Source organism: Leiobunum rupestre, chromosome 10 (genome assembly GCF_980474605.1).
Source record: "Leiobunum rupestre chromosome 10, qqLeiRupe1.1.hap1, whole genome shotgun sequence".
NCBI classification, from domain to species: Eukaryota; Metazoa; Arthropoda; class Arachnida; order Opiliones; family Sclerosomatidae; genus Leiobunum; species Leiobunum rupestre.
In genome coordinates, this window is record NC_143393.1 from 35,880,427 (window position 1) to 35,896,444 (window position 16,018).

General features: G+C 36.5%; 1 protein-coding gene across 2 annotated transcripts in view; it reads right to left on the reverse strand.

Annotated features, from left to right (window-relative positions):
• The window catches only part of LOC149925533 (ubiquitin carboxyl-terminal hydrolase 48-like), a 100,195-nt gene that overhangs the window by 43,564 nt on the left and 40,613 nt on the right, over positions 1–16,018 (reverse strand). For both annotated transcript variants that reach the window (XM_090160525.1, XM_090160526.1), the window contains exons 17-19: positions 15,027–15,148; positions 7,525–7,715; positions 3,151–3,423 (exon numbers count right to left, since the gene is read on the reverse strand). In XM_090160525.1, coding sequence (XP_090016651.1) covers positions 3,151–3,423; positions 7,525–7,715; positions 15,027–15,148 — 586 coding nt within the window. The remainder of the gene's footprint in view (positions 1–3,150; positions 3,424–7,524; positions 7,716–15,026; positions 15,149–16,018) is intronic.

Here is a 16,018-nt window from a genome sequence, read left to right on the forward strand (position 1 = left end):
TAATTCGCGTACTTTTCAGAGTAATCTCGGCGTAATTCGCGTACCCCTCACGTAATCTCGGCGTAACTCGCGTACTCTTCCGAGTACTCTCGGCGTAATACGCGTACTCTTCCGAGTAATCTCGGCGTAATTCGCGTACCCCTCACGTAATCTCGGCGTAAATCGCGTACTCTTCCGAGTAATCTCGGCGTAATTCACGTGCTTTTCAGAGTAATCTCGGCGTAATTCGCGTACTTTTCAGAGTAATCTCGGCGTTATTCGCGTACTCTTCCGAGTAATCTCGGCGTAATTCGCGTACTTTTCAGAGTACTCTCGGCGTAATTCGCGTACTCTTCCGAGTAATCTCGGCGTAAATCGCAATCGCGTACTTTTCCGAGTAATCTCGGCGTAATTCGCGTACTTTTCAGAGTAATCTCGGCGTAATTTTAGTACCCCTCACGTAATCTCGGCGTAAATCGCGTACTCTTCCGAGTAATCTCGGCGAAAATAGCGTACTCTTCAGAGTAATCTCGGCGAAAATCGTGTACTCTTCGGCTAATCTCGGCGTACTTCAGCGTAAAATCAGAGTAATTCCGCGTACTCTTCGACTAATCTCGGCGTAAGGGCAAACTCCAAGTGATCAGTCCCTCGATCTTTCCCGAGCAAAGTGCCATTCCGAAAAGAGATTTCCCTGAAACGAGTTGTGGAAAATAAAAAGATGTGGAGAATGAGAGAAAAAAAATAAGTTTGCTCATTTCGTTTTTATAGTTTCAGTGGTATTTTTTAATTCTCAAAAACTTCCGGTTTAAAAGAATTATGAATTTTGTTGGATTAAAAAAATAAGAAGAACGAGCGAAGGTTCTATTTTTGGTGTACTCTTTTTATCGCGATGCAAGAACGAGAAAAACGCTCGTGTTAAGAAAAAGATTAAGCCCGTATCAAGAAATGTGTTTAGACGCAGCTTATCGCGAACGCTCTACAAGTTTTCTTCGTACGGCTTAATGCGTTATCTCATAAGTCTATAATATTGTTCCATAGGTTTGTCACTTTGGAGGATATTTTACTGAGAGCTAGTAACGGAGTGACGTCATTGCAAGAAGATCTCCCCCTAGCGAGGAGCTGTCGCGTTAGCGAGCGGACGCAAAACTTTTGCATTTGAAGAATAATAAGTGTTACACTTATGTAAAAATATTATACACTTATGATTATACGTATCCTCATTTTTGAGGTCTTTTTGTAGTCTTTTTAAAATGCTTTCTAGGCATTTAAGTCAGTAAATTTACCATTAATTAACATTAAAAAGATGACCATCGAGAAAAAAAACTATTTATAAGAAAAATATGAAATTCAAAGTCGATTTAATGGATTAGTAATATTGTTTTCGAAAATAAGGAAATATTGGAAAATTTATGTTGATACTAAAAGTTTTAAATATTTGGGAAATTATCGGTTTAATAAAGATAAAATAATTAGATTTTTTCCGCGAAGAATGAACGTAAACCAATATAACATATATTTATCATTTTGCAGTTAAATAACAATTTTGACAAGAACCTAAATTTATAACTAATTAAGAATTCAATGACTTTCAAAGAAAGTTTCTAAAATTTTAAAATTTAACTGCCATTTGTATTTAAAAAAATCTTAATCTTAACAAAAAAAGTTTTTAAATAGGATAAAATTAGGAGAAACAACTTTAATTACGTAATAAAATTTTATTTAAAAACATGTTAAAAATGTTTTAAATAAAATTTTATTTAAAATAATTTTTAACTTAAAAAAGTTTCTAAAATTTTAAATTCAACTTTTGTATCTCTTCTAATTTAAAAAATCTCAATCTTAACAAGTAAATTAAATACAGTTTTAATTTTTTTAAATTATATATGCATATTTAACGAAGTTTTTTCCTTTAAATTCATAAATCACAACCAGCAAATAGACTGCAACAACCACACTTTCCTTCAACTAAATATCTCTTATTTAAAATAAATCTTAATCTTAACATGTAAATTAAATAAAGTTTTTAAAATTTCGCGTATATATACAGGGTGTTCAAAAGGTTATGCAAAAATTTTAAGGAGTTGTAGGGTGTGAGTTGAGAAGTATGCCTGTTTTTTCCCATTTTCCCACGATCAGTTAAAAGAGCGCCAGAGAGCTTCAAAGTGTGGCCTACTAGCCCCTGGAAGTAGGATGCAGCAAGCGCAAAACCAAGCAACAGGGAAACGCAAACATCAAGGTTTGGGTTCGTGTGATAGGTAAAAAAGGACTTTGTAGACAAATCGAGGTAACCAGCGTAAAAAAGTAAACTTAAACAGTATTGAAAGTTCCTGCTGCTTGGTTTTGCGCTTGTTGCAGCCTACTTCCAGGGGCTAGTAGGACCCACTTTGAAGCTCTCAGGCGTTCTTTTAACTCATCGTAGGAAAATTGGGAAAAAACAGGCATACTTCTCAACTCACCCCCTGCAACTCCTTAAAATGTCTGCATAACCTCACCCTGTATATGCAAATTTAAGTTTTTTTACTTTAAGGGGAAGACTACAGTGGCCATTGTCTACTTTCGCGCTATTTCAAGCTGAACTCTTTTAATTTTGTATTTTAACTTATAAAATTAATATTTAGTGCTTAAAATAATTTTGACCATTTTAAATTTTAAAATAATTAAGTTATTACGTTTTAATTCGGACCCCCGGAGCTAAACAAGTTGGGCAAGCGCCCAAACTACCCTTTAGTTAGGACCTTAGGACGTTATATCTCGTTAACTATTAATATTAGAATTATCAAAATTATTTTAAGCACTAGAGGAAGGTTCAGCCTAATAATAAAAATATAATTCAATTATTTAATGGTTAAAACAGAAACGTTCAGCTTGAACGAAAAAGAGGCTTTTACGGTATTCTTCCCTCTTAAATTCATAAATCACAACCAGCAAATAGACTGCAACAACCACACTTTCCTTCAACTAAATATCTCCTATTTAAAATAAATCTTAATCTTAACAAGTAAATTAAATAAAGTTTTAAAAATTCACGCGCATATATTATATTTAAAAAAATATCTTTAATCTTAACAAGTAAAAAAAATATATCTATTTTTGGTCTACAAACGCCTGTAGAAGTGTTCCAACCGTTTCGCTCCGAAGCGCGGCGGTTGAGCGTGGATGCAGGCGGCTTACCTGAACTTTGAGATCCTTGAGAGACTGCGACGAAGAGACGTACATTTCCTTTTCGCCGCGGCCTTTCCGTCGGCGGGAGCTTCTCCGCATCTCGGACGTCGAGTGCCAGCCGCCGTTGCTGCTCAACCCGTTCGTCACCAGCTTCGGCACGACTGGAGAGACGCTCATCTCGACGATCTCGGCCAGAGGCGACTCTTCCTTCCCGGGATTCCAGTCGACGTGGCCGCTGTCGCCGTCCGAGACCACTCGAGCCTTTTTATGGGCCACGGGTGCCTGGGCAAATTCATATTTATTGTCTTATAAAAACGCTATGGATGCGCCGATATATCAGCCTATTTTACTAATATCGGTATCGGCAAATATCGGATTCGCGGGCCTAGGTTTTCTTCTGCCGGCCACCCTTTAAATCAACTTCCCTTCCAAACAAATACCCTGGTGGTAGGCCAACGTGTTCGGCTGTTGGCCTACCACGATGAATGAATGTTTATTTGAAAAATTCCTTTTCGAGCTCACGGGTTATATAATTACATTACAAGTTAGAAATATATATATTTTATGTTGGAACATATATTTAAATTGTTAAAAAAATTATGTATATTATACATACAAATTATTTACAAATGTTTCTATATACGGCGGTTTATTGTTTAGTTATCTTGATGCAATTTCTTTGTCACTAGAGGTCGGCGTTTGAATAAGAAATTATCCAATTATTTATTTATATTCATAACCGCAAATTATCCGAAAAATATACTAAAAACCGAATATTTTTGCATGTTAAATCGTTGTTTATTCGTATAAAATGTTCATAAAAACAATTAACCCAACCTTTTATGGTTAATCGAAATTTGGCCGGTTAATTTATTTGTCACCACCACCGCTTCAATTAGAAGGCGATCTCTCACATTGTCGAAGGCAAATAGGGTCACCATGGGTACCAGAGTATTTGTTTGTAAGGAAAGTAAAGGGTGACCGGCAGAAGACAACCTAGGTATTATATTGGACGATATCTGCATTAGAAAAAATATTTTCAGAAAAACATTTAAAAATATGAAAATTATCGATTAACTAACTAATGATAATTTTTGATTTGATTGGTGGCGACACGGACGCCAGACTTCAGGAGCAAGATCATACCTTTTTATTTGCCAGGTGTGTACGAGTGTAAACAAATAAAAAAAAACGATATTCGATTTGTGATAGAAAATATGTATCACGTAAAATGAAAATAAACATATTCGGATATGCTCTTGCAAACTTATTTTCATGAAAAATTGGAATAAAATGGTATGACGGTGCACTGACCCATCTTTTACAATGATTTTATCATATACACTACTGTTATGATAGATAACTTTGTTAATATCGACCGATATATCGGCCACGAACAGCCGATATTTCGGTGCATCCCTAACATATGCACAAATAATATTTATTATTTTATATTTAAGAAAAATAATATTTATTGTCCGATATATTAAAATGCTATTAAATTTCTAAATATTTCTAAATATTTCTAAATATTATTGTGGAGGTTATCGGTAATAATAGGTGGTTTCTTTTCGCCCGTTCTCGGACTAAAGGTGTGCTATTTTTAACCTCAAACGTTGTATTCGCCTGTTCCGGGGATGATAATTACTCCGGCCATACACTATTCGCTTGTTCCGGAGTATTAGGGATAATCTTTTTACTCCTTCTGGAAAGAAGGTGTAAAGGAGTAAATCGGATTTGGTCGTCTGCTAGCCAGAATTTATCCGCTAAAAAGGCCACAGGCAGCCATTTTGGAAAAACGTTTTTACTCCGACTCTAACTATTCGCCACCATAGAATCGGAGTAAAATGACCCCGCAAAAATTAGTTTAAGTGACCCCGCAAAAATTAGTTCAAATACTCCGCCAACAATTAGTTCAAATACCCCGCAAAACAATTAGTTCAAATACCCCGCCAAACAATTAGTTCAAATACCCCGCAAAACAATTAGTTCAAATACCCCGCCAACAATTAGTTCAAATACTCCGCCAACAATTAATTCAAATACTCCGCCAACAATTAGTTCAAATACTCCGCCAACAATTAGTTCAAATACTCCGCCAACAATTAGTTCAAATACTCCGCCAACAATTAGTTCAAATACTCCGCCAACAATTAGTTCAAATACTCCGCCAACAATTAGTTCAAATACCCCGCAAAACAATTAGTTCAAATACCCCGCAAAACAATTAGTTCAAATACCCCGCAAAACAATTAGTTCAAATACCCCGCAAAACAATTAGTTCAAATACCCCGCAAAACAATTAGTTCAAATACCCCGCAAAACAATTAGTTCAAATACCCCGCCAACAATTAGTTCAAATACTCCGCCAACAATTAATTCAAATACTCCGCCAACAATTAGTTCAAATACTCCGCCAACAATTAGTTCAAATACTCCGCCAACAATTAGTTCAAATACTCCGCCAACAATTAGTTCAAATACTCCGCCAACAATTAGTTCAAATACTCCGCCAACAATTAGTTCAAATACTCCGCCAACAATTAGTTCAAATACTCCGCCAACAATTAATTCAAATACACCGCCAACAATTAGTTCAAATACTCCGCCAACAATTAGTTCAAATACTCCGCCAACAATTAGTTCAAATACTCCGCCAACAATTGTAAAATCAGTTAAAACTAACGCGAAAAATTTAAGGAATACCCAACATCTTTCTGAGAAATGTGAAAACAGAACATTTCCAATTCACGGGGGGGGGGGGGGTGGCTAAACAATGTCTTTAATCACTTTATAGGGGAGGGGAAAGTCTCTAAACATTTGTTAAAAGGAGCCTAACCCGGGGTCCATTTGAAACCACTCCAGATCCCCCCCAAAACAGTAGAAAATTGAAAAATAGAGTTAAAAAAATCTAATGGTGAAAACATAGCTCAGAACTTGGAAGATTTTCAGTGCGTGGCGGAGTTCTAAGGAAGACCATTAGTCATACGTTTTTAATAACTTTCTAAAGAGTTAAAGACCTCGGTGCGTTCTACCACTGATAAAAAAAATTCACAGAAACACTCAGTCCTTTCTTCGAAGTATTTTCCTATATTCTAACCGATTTAAAATTTACCCTTCGTTGTTCGCCATTTAAAAGTTTCCTGCCTCTTTTAGAAAACGAATTAACGATACAGAAAAAAAATATCCCCGTCCTGTAGTAAACGCTGCAGATGGTAAAAATTCTCCAAATTTATCAAGTCATCGCGAGTAGTTACGTTAAATTTCCAATGAGTTGAGAAAATCGCAGACTTCACCCTTATCCGTAGTTAGTACGAAATTAGCGAGTGAGGGTTTGGTTACGGGATGATAAAAAAAACTAAAAATCCGTACCTAGTAGATAATCCACTAGCTATACATAAATAATAAGCCACATCGGGTCCTTAATGCGTAACGAGAGAGCCTTGTTTTAAAAAATTTATAAAAATCCTAGAAACTATAAAAGCACTAATTTTTTCCCCGCGTTCGGTTCGGCGTTAATTAAGGAAGTATAAGCTAACTCGGAGGGGTTTTTTGAGGAGGGTATACCGACACCCCTATCGTTAATAGTTAAAAACTTTCGTTTCTACCAGGTACCGCCAGGATTATCGTAGCGTATTTAAATATTTCAACTAATCAGCTAATTCTTAAAAAGAATAAAAGAAAAAAAATCAGTCTTTTGTCGAAGTTTAAAATTGGAAAGTTAACGGGTAGTGTAAGTTTTAAACTAGATCTTGGTTGGAAAAACCCATAAATATATTAAGTCAATAGCAACTTGGCAGCATGACGTAGATAATACGTCACCAATTCTTTTTCCAATTAAAAAAAACATAACAGTATGGCGGCCATAGGGAAGTATATACAGAACTCTTTTCTGCCCTAAATTGAAACTTTTTTTCTGATGAGTTAATGGGAATATAAAATTTAGAATTTTCCAGGAATTCCAGATTTTTTTCCAGATACTGTGGAAATCCTGATCCATGTCATTATGTCAATCCGCGTTAATCTGTAGTGATGGGCCGAAACCAATTTTCATTGGCTAATTTCCCTATATATTATACCGCCATCTAACGAGTAATCTTAATTTCCTCAAGATGGGGCTTTTCAGATTTTTTACTGTTGCAGTTAAATCTGGGCAGCCCAGAACGGGCCCGGGCCCCGGGAAAAAAATTATTACGGGCCCTGAGAGAGCGGTTATTAGTTGGTTTCTGATCCCTTGTTCCAGGATTTTGGAGTAGGGTAAGAAGGTCGGAGTAAAACCTTTTTTCCAGAATGGACCTTTTAGGCTACACGGGCCCCCCAAGGCTACACGCCCCCCCCCCCAAGGCTACACGGCCCCCCACATCGGATCAGCATATGACTTACCGTTTCGTCGTCTCCGCTGTACAAATCGGGCAAATAATCTTCAGCGAGATAGTCGTTTTCTCCCGCGGGTTGACCAGGTCCGGCAGCGTCCAGTTTGGACACTCGACGGATGTAGATTTTCGCGTTTGTGTAGTTCAATTCTTGTTTCTCCTTCGCGGCGATGTTGGCTAGCAGACACTCCTCGCAGATTTCTGAAAATAACCGAGATTCCAAATAAACATAGCTGGAGAAAAATAACATTTACAACTAAGTCCGAAAAATTAATTTGGTTGCGATACTTTGTGCCGGGAATAGAAATTTCTGGAGTGGGAGAAGATGGGAATTTCGGGAACGGGAATGGACAGGAATTGAAATTTCGGGAATGGGGGGAAACTTTAATTTCAGGAATGTGAGATGGGAATTTCGAGAATGGAAGGAGTTGGGAATTTCGAGAATGGAAGGAGTTGGGAATTTCGAGAATGGAAGGAGTTGGGAATTTCTAGAATGGAAGGAGATGGTAATTTCGGGAAATTAAGGAGATGGGAATTTCGAGAATGGAAGGAGATGGGAATTTCGAGAATGGAAGGAGATGGGAATTTCGAGAATGGGAGGAGATGGGAATTTCGAGAATGGGATGAGATGGGAATTTCGAGAATGGGAGGAGATGGGAATTTCGAGAATGGGAGGAGATGGGAATTTCGGGAAATGAAGGAGTTGGTAATTTCGAGAATGGAAGGAGTTGGTAATTTCGAGAATGGAAGGAGTTGGGAATTTCGAGAATGTAAGGAGTTGGGAATTTCGAGAATGTAAGGAGTTGGGAATTTCGAGAATGTAAGGAGTTGGGAATTTCGAGAATGTAAGGAGTTGGGAATTTCGAGAATGTAAGGAGTTGGGAATTTCGAGAATGTAAGGAGTTGGGAATTTCGAGAATGGAAGGAGTTGGGAATTTCGAGAATGGAAGGAGTTGGGAATTTCGAGAATGGAAGGAGTTGGGAATTTCGAGAATGGAAGGAGTTGGGAATTTCGAGAATGGAAGGAGTTGGGAATTTCGAGAATGGAAGGAGTTGGGAATTTCGAGAATGGAAGGAGTTGGGAATTTCGAGAATGGAAGGAGTTGGGAATTTCGTGAAAGGAAGGAGTTGGGAATTTCGTGAAAGGAAGGAGTTGGGAATTTCGTGAAAGGAAGGAGTTGGGAATTTCGTGAAAGGAAGGAGTTGGGAATTTCGAGAATGGAAGGAGTTGGGAATTTCGAGAATGGAAGGAGTTGGGAATTTCGTGAAAGGAAGGAGTTGGGAATTTCGAGAATGGAAGAATTTCGAGAATGGAAGGAGTTGGGAATTTCGAGAATGGAAGGAGGTGGGAATTTCGAGAATGGAAGGAGGTGGGAATTTCGGGAATGGAAGGAGTTGGGAATTTCGTGAAAGGAAGGAGATGGGAATTTCGAGAATGGAAGGAGTTGGGAATTTCGTGAAAGGAAGGAGATGGGAATTTCGAGAATGGAAGGAGATGGGAATTTCGGGAAAGGAAGGAGTTGGGAATTTCGAGAATTGAAGGAGATGGGAATTTCGAGAATGGAAGGAGATGGGAATTTCGAGAATGGAAGGAGATGAAAGTTGGAGGAAAATTAAATTTCGGGGATGTGAATGGGCGGGAATGGGAATGGGAATGGGAATGAGAGGAAATTAAAATTTCGGGAACGGGCTGGAATGGAAATTTCGGGAATGGGAATGGACAGGAATTGAAATTTCGGGAATTTGGGGAAACTTTAATTTCAAGAATGGGAGATGGGAATTTCGAGAATGGGAGGGGTGAAAATTGGAGGAAAATTAAATTTCGGGAATGTGAATGGGCGGGAATGGGAATGGGAATGGGAATGAGAGGAAATTAAAATTACGGGAACGGGCGGGAATGGAAATTTCGGGAATCGGAATGAAAATACTACTTTAAATCGAATGGGAATGGTTGGAAAACCAATATTTGAACAGAAATGGAAAATTGGTCAAAAATAATTTGAAGGAATAATAACGTTTCGGTTTCAAATGCATACATAACTTACATACCCTTATTTAAAAAAAACCAATGGCATCTTGAAAATTTATCATTTTAAAATAATCCATTTTATACCGCAATTTAAAGAACGTTAAATTGACCTGTCCATTTTCTCTATAAGCTCCCCAAGAATATGCGAATAAGTAAAACACCGTATCAATCAGTTTCACGAACCCACCACCAGGCGTCGTTACTCTTTCCCGAATATAAAGGAGCCTATTTCGGAATTTGGCGGTCAGAGATATATATCAAGATGAAAATATCCAAAAACCAAAGGTGCCAAGAATGAAGTTATTGGAAATTTGTATACAAATTTAAAAAAAGACCATCGTTGGCTCGAAAAAAAAACTTAACTCTGTTTTGAACATTCGTAAAATAATGTTACCTTTCCCAAAATTGACCGCTATTTTATCGTACTGACCAAATATTTTATAATCATTTAATTATGGGGTTTTTTTCAGAATATATATCGGTTCAAAGATTTTCTAAAACCTTTGACAGAAAAAGTTCATTAATTTGGCAGTGATTTAAAGTTAGGATATTATTAATATTTAAAAAGTCGATTACTTGAATTAACGATATTTTTGAATGAAAATAATTACACGAAAATAACGGCAACCCGAGGTCTCACCGTTATAACTTTAATTATTTTGTTTTTAAGTAACTGGAACTTGATTATTAAATCTTTTAAACATATATAATATATGACATATTTTTTTATATTCGCAAATTGTCAAAAAGTGAATCAATTTGATTTAAATCATGATTAAAAATTAAGATTAAAATTAAATAATTTTTTTAAAAAATCATTGATTTAAATCACACAATGTATTTCAATGGAGGAATAAAAAATGTCAAAAAAAGGTTCTTAAAAAATTAAAATCCAAGCAAACTAAAATATTAAATAATAATTAAATTTAATTAAAATAATTTCATTTAATTCAAGATTAGCTAGCTGAAAAAAAAATACGCGTTAATTATACAAGAAAAGAGCAATTAATTATATAAAAAATCAGAAAAATTGCGATTTAAATAACAAAAATCGTTTGATTTGATTTTTATCAAAATAAAAATCAACAAAGTGCCAACCATGTTTCCAAACGTTTCTCAAAACGTGATTTTCAAAATAACGACGTTTTTATTCTCATATTAAGTGAGGGGCTAATCGTCAAGTTAGACTCGAGGTAATGACGAGCAGACTGTACTCCCACTATACGTTTTAAACCGAAGTGTTAGGTAACAATAGAGTAATCCCTCAATATAAAAGAACTATCGTAGGTGGCGGGTCAAACTCTCGCAAAAAATATAGTCACAAAGTGGATAACATTATCGGCGGTTTCGGTGGCAGTGAAAAATATCTCCAACTTCCCGCCCCCCTCCCCCCCTCCTAAAGGTTGAAGATGATGTAAAGGAAAGTAGGATTCTAGTGTTGGGATGCTGCGAACAGATCTTTTCCACTGACTCCAACCGCCTATATCTCGGACATTGAAATATAGGGGATCGTTCTGGAAGAATTGAAAGGCGCCACCGACCCCCTCTGGCGGGGGACTACGTCCGTTGTTACAAGTTTGGGATCCGACGTGGACTAATGGACAGTTTGTGGAAGGGGGTCATCGTGCTGGACCCCTTTTTTCTCGCTTCGGCTGGGGGGCACACCTCATCAATAATAGGTGACGGCATTTTGCTAACCTGACACGCCGATATTATTCCATCTCACCTCGCCTCGCCCGCCCACTACATTCATTGATAGCCTACTCAATTTCCAGAAACCGTAGACGTTTAATAACATTTTTCCCCGACGGATTTAAAAGAAACTGAGGAAAACCGTTTGAGATCTTAGTCGGTTTGGAAATTTAGACCGGAATAACAAAAATTTTATATTTAAAAAATTTATTTATTATCCATATATAAATTTTGAATTTAATCTTAATGCTAATGAAAACGAATCGCAAATTAAATGTAATTGGGAAATTAATCTAAAGTTTGAATAATCCTAAATTAAATTAAATTTATTAAATTTAAACATCGATGACGTTAAGTCTAAAAATCGATACCGTTAAGTCTAAACATCGATAGCGTTAAGTCTAAACATCGATAGCGTTAAGTCTAAATATCGATAGCGTTAAGTCTAAATATCGATAGCGTTAAGTCTAAATATCGATAGCGTTAAGTCTAAATATCGAGCGTTAAGTCTAAATATCGATAGCGTTAAGTCTAAATATCGATACCGTTAAATCTAAATATGGGTACCGTTAAATCTAAATATCGATGCCGTTTAATCTAAATATCGATGCCGTTAAATCTAAATATCGATGCCGTTAAATATAAATATTGATACCGTTAAATCTGTATAGCGATGCCTTTAAATATAAATATTGGTACCGTTAAATCTAAATATCGATAGCGTTAAGTCTAAATATCGATACCGTTAAATCTAATTATCGATGCCGTTAAATATAAATATCGATAGCGTTAAATCAAAATAGCGATGCCGTTAAATATAAATATTGATACCGTTAAATCTAAATATCGATAGCGTTAAGTCTAAACAGTGGCGTAGCCAGGATTTTGTTTCGGGCGGCACACCATTGAAAAAAAAAGTAAAAAAATAAAAATATTTGTACGTACGACCATACGTTTCGGGGTGTCATGTGCCCCCCCCCCCCTGGCTACGCCACTGAGTCTAAATACCGATACCGTTAAATCTAAATATCGATACCGTTAAATATAAATATTGATACTATTAGAATTAATGGCAAAATTATGGCAATAGAAAGTCGCTCGATGGTATTAGCCTATCTGATTTTTTATTTTATTAAAAAAACAATTAAATAAAAATATGGATACTATTAGAATTAACAATACCATTAGATCTAAATTTAGAGGAAAATGATAAAATTTGAATTAAAAAATAGCAAATTACAAAATGCGTATAAAACTACCCAAATGCGACGCAACTGGGTCAAAGGGCAAAGCGAAAATTAGGAGAGGTAGGGGGTAACAAAATATCGTCCCCCTGTTACCCCCCCCCCCCGCTAAGTATAGAATCGGGGGCCATTTCTTTTCCATCTACGGAACACACAAAGGGGAAAAGTTTTCTTACTGACTGAAACTGCAAATTCGACCTAGGCTTAGAACAGCCATCTTGGACAGAGACATTTTTTAACGCGAGCGAGCCAGGATGGAGGGGAGGGGGAGGGGTGTTGGGAAGTCGGTGACTTCTTATAAACGGAACAAAAAAAGGAAAGACGTGGGGGTAGAAGCCCCCCCTTTAATGATACTTTGATTACGCGTGGCCCATCACGGTAGTTTCCCTTTTCTTGGCAAGTCAGTGAAACCCCTTTTATATAAGAAAGCCGGAGAAACCAGCCTTTTGCAATCTGAACATTTCGAGTGGCCTACAAAAAATATGCGACGCAGTTTCTAGCAACTTTGAAACGAGCTTTGCTACGGTTCAGGTACAGCCTTTCGAAACAGAGCCGTTCTTCAATGGTCAAGGTTGCGGTCAAGGGCAGGGCGTGATGGTAACACCAACCTTCCACTAGCTATAGAGGGGATGGGTTATCGATTCTTACGATGGGCAAGACAGTCTCAGATAATCTGTACACCGAGTTCGTGCATTTAGCACTGATAAAGGTAAATATTTTCAAGAGTTCGCGAGTTCTATTTAGCACTGTCAAAGGTGTGGCAGTGTACACCGAGTTCGCAGAGTGTCTTACCCCTCGGATTCTTTCGTTCTTTAGACAACTTTATATTTTGGGAACATCGATTGTAATTTACTTAAGCTTATATTTTTTATTATTAAGATGACTCTTGAGGAAGATGAGGTTATGTTGTAACAAAAAAGGTTTAATTACAACGTTTAAAAAATAACCAGAAACTCCGTAATAATCATAGATTTTCCCAAAATTATAATTAAATCACCTTTATTTTTCCAGATAAATTTGAGTTCATTCACCTTTGAAAACCTTTCCCTGACCTTTTTGGACGTTTAATTCCGTTATATACGGTCCAATTACCTTTTTCAGAATTTAAAAGAAATTGGTGTTAAATTATCAAATTTAATTTGTCGGAAATTAATAATTTAGTCATTGTCTAATTTCTTTCACAATTTTACAGAGTGATACCGCGCTAAGTCATGGATCACTTTAAACCCTCTTAACTTATAAATCAAAATTAAATTTCTTTAAAATATTTTTGTAAGATTTTGTGCAAAGCGATTTATATACAAAGCTGCTTTTGAAGCAGAAACATTTCCATAACCGTTCATTGCCATCGAAACCATAACTTCCCATTAAGTGATTGTCTTCCAACCATTCCCATCCCATTAAGTGATAATCTTCCAACCATTCCCATCCCATTAAGTGATAATCTTCCAACCATTCCCATCCCATTAAGTGATAATCTTCCAACCATTCCCATCCCATTAAGTGATAATCTTCCAACCATTCCCATCCCATTAAGTGATAATCTTCCAACCATTCCCATCCCATTAAGTGATAATCTTCCAACCATTCCCATCCCATTAAGTGATTGTCTTCCAACCATTCCCACCCCCATCCCATTAAGTGATTGTCTACCAACCATTCCCATCCCATTAAGTGATTGTCTTCCAACCATTCCCATCCCACTAAGTGATTGTCTTCCAACCATTCCCATCCCACTAAGTGATTGTCTTCCAACCATTCCCATCCCACTAAGTGATTGTCTACCAACCATTCCCATCCCATTAAGTGATTGTCTACCAACCATTCCCATCCCATTAAGTGATTGTCTTCCAACCATTCCCATCCCATTAAGTGATTGTCTTCCAACCATTCCCATCCCATTAAGTGATAATCATCCAACCATTCCCACCCCCATCCCATTAAGTGATTGTCTACCAACCATTCCCATCCCATTAAGTGATTGTCTTTCAACCATTCCCATCCCATTAAGTGATAATATTCCAACCATTCCCATCCCATTTGACATCAATTTTCTCATTCCCGCCATATTCCCACGCTTACCGTGATAAAAGACGTTCCCACGCCAGCTCTTTTATTTTAAAGTAAGGACAATTTAGGCTCTAATTAGTCTATAGTTTAGGTTAGGTTAAACAGTCTTTCCATATTTCGAGCATAACAAAACACATTTTTAGAATTCGAACAATTTCATAAATCAATTTCGAACTAATGGTAGTTAATTACTGAAATGACCTATACCACGCGTTCCAAATGTTTGGAAGTTATAATCTGTTACAATCGCCAATATTTCGCTAAATAATCAATCTAAAATAAAACACGGAAATGAAGAAAAACTGTAGATAAGAGGAGTGAGCGGATCTTCTGGTCATTAGCAGCGAGAGTCCTTTCGGACACCGGCCATCCGACCAGGAAGCGAATCTCAACGCCAGCCAAATCCGACCCTCAAACCCCCTGCCAGAAAACTACTGATAAACGCGACTTCTTGAGAACTAACGACGTTTGTCTTACCGGGATTGGCTTGCAAAGATGAAACTCCACTTTCGTTGCTTTTACGAAACACCCGAATTTCAACGTCCACGATGAACTGCGATTTCAACAAATCCCACTCTTTCTGCCACAGAAATGTCAAACTAACAAATAAAAAACACCTATTATTTCCAAAATTAGAGAGATTTAGGGAAATGTTTAAGAGCAGACACCGATTAGATGGCGCCACTATACCGGGATGATTTGAATTCGTTTAGTGGTTAAGGAGTTTACTGTTCGAGCTTGAGGTGGATCGGAAGTAACGGTAAAAATCGTCTCAACATAGTCATTAATTTACAGGGTTAAAAAAACACGGTTTTTTTTTAATTAAAACCCAAAAAAGACGGGTTTTTTTAATTTAAAACCCAAAAAAGACGTTTTTTTTTATTAAAACCCAAAAAACACGTTTTTTTTTATTAAAACCCAAAAAACACGTTTTTTTATTAAAACCCAAAAAACACGTTTTTTTATTAAAACCCAAAAAAGACGTTTTTTTTTATTAAAACCCAAAAAGCCGTTTTTTTATTAAAACCCAAAAAACACGGGTTTTTTTTATTAAAACCCAAAAAACACGTTTTATTTAATTTAAAACCCCAAAAGCCGTTTTTTTATTAAAACCCAAAAAAACACGTTTTTTTTAATTAAAACCCAAAAAAGATGGTATTTGGGTTTAAACCAGGTTATTATAAACACTGCTCTATTTTACTATTACTCTATTTTTCCAGAGACTAAATCGACTCAATTGCGACTCAATCGATCTAATTTTTTGAATAATGTATTTTTTAATCGCGATTTAATCAGCTTAATCGTGATTTAATCCATTTTATCATCTTAATTGTTATTTAATCGATCAAGGGTGCAAACTCAATCATCGAAGTGAACTGCCTCTAGCATATACAGTTACAACGATAGAGTTCAAGAAAGTAAAGGATAATATAATTTAATGTGTTTAAAAATATGGATTTAATAGGAAC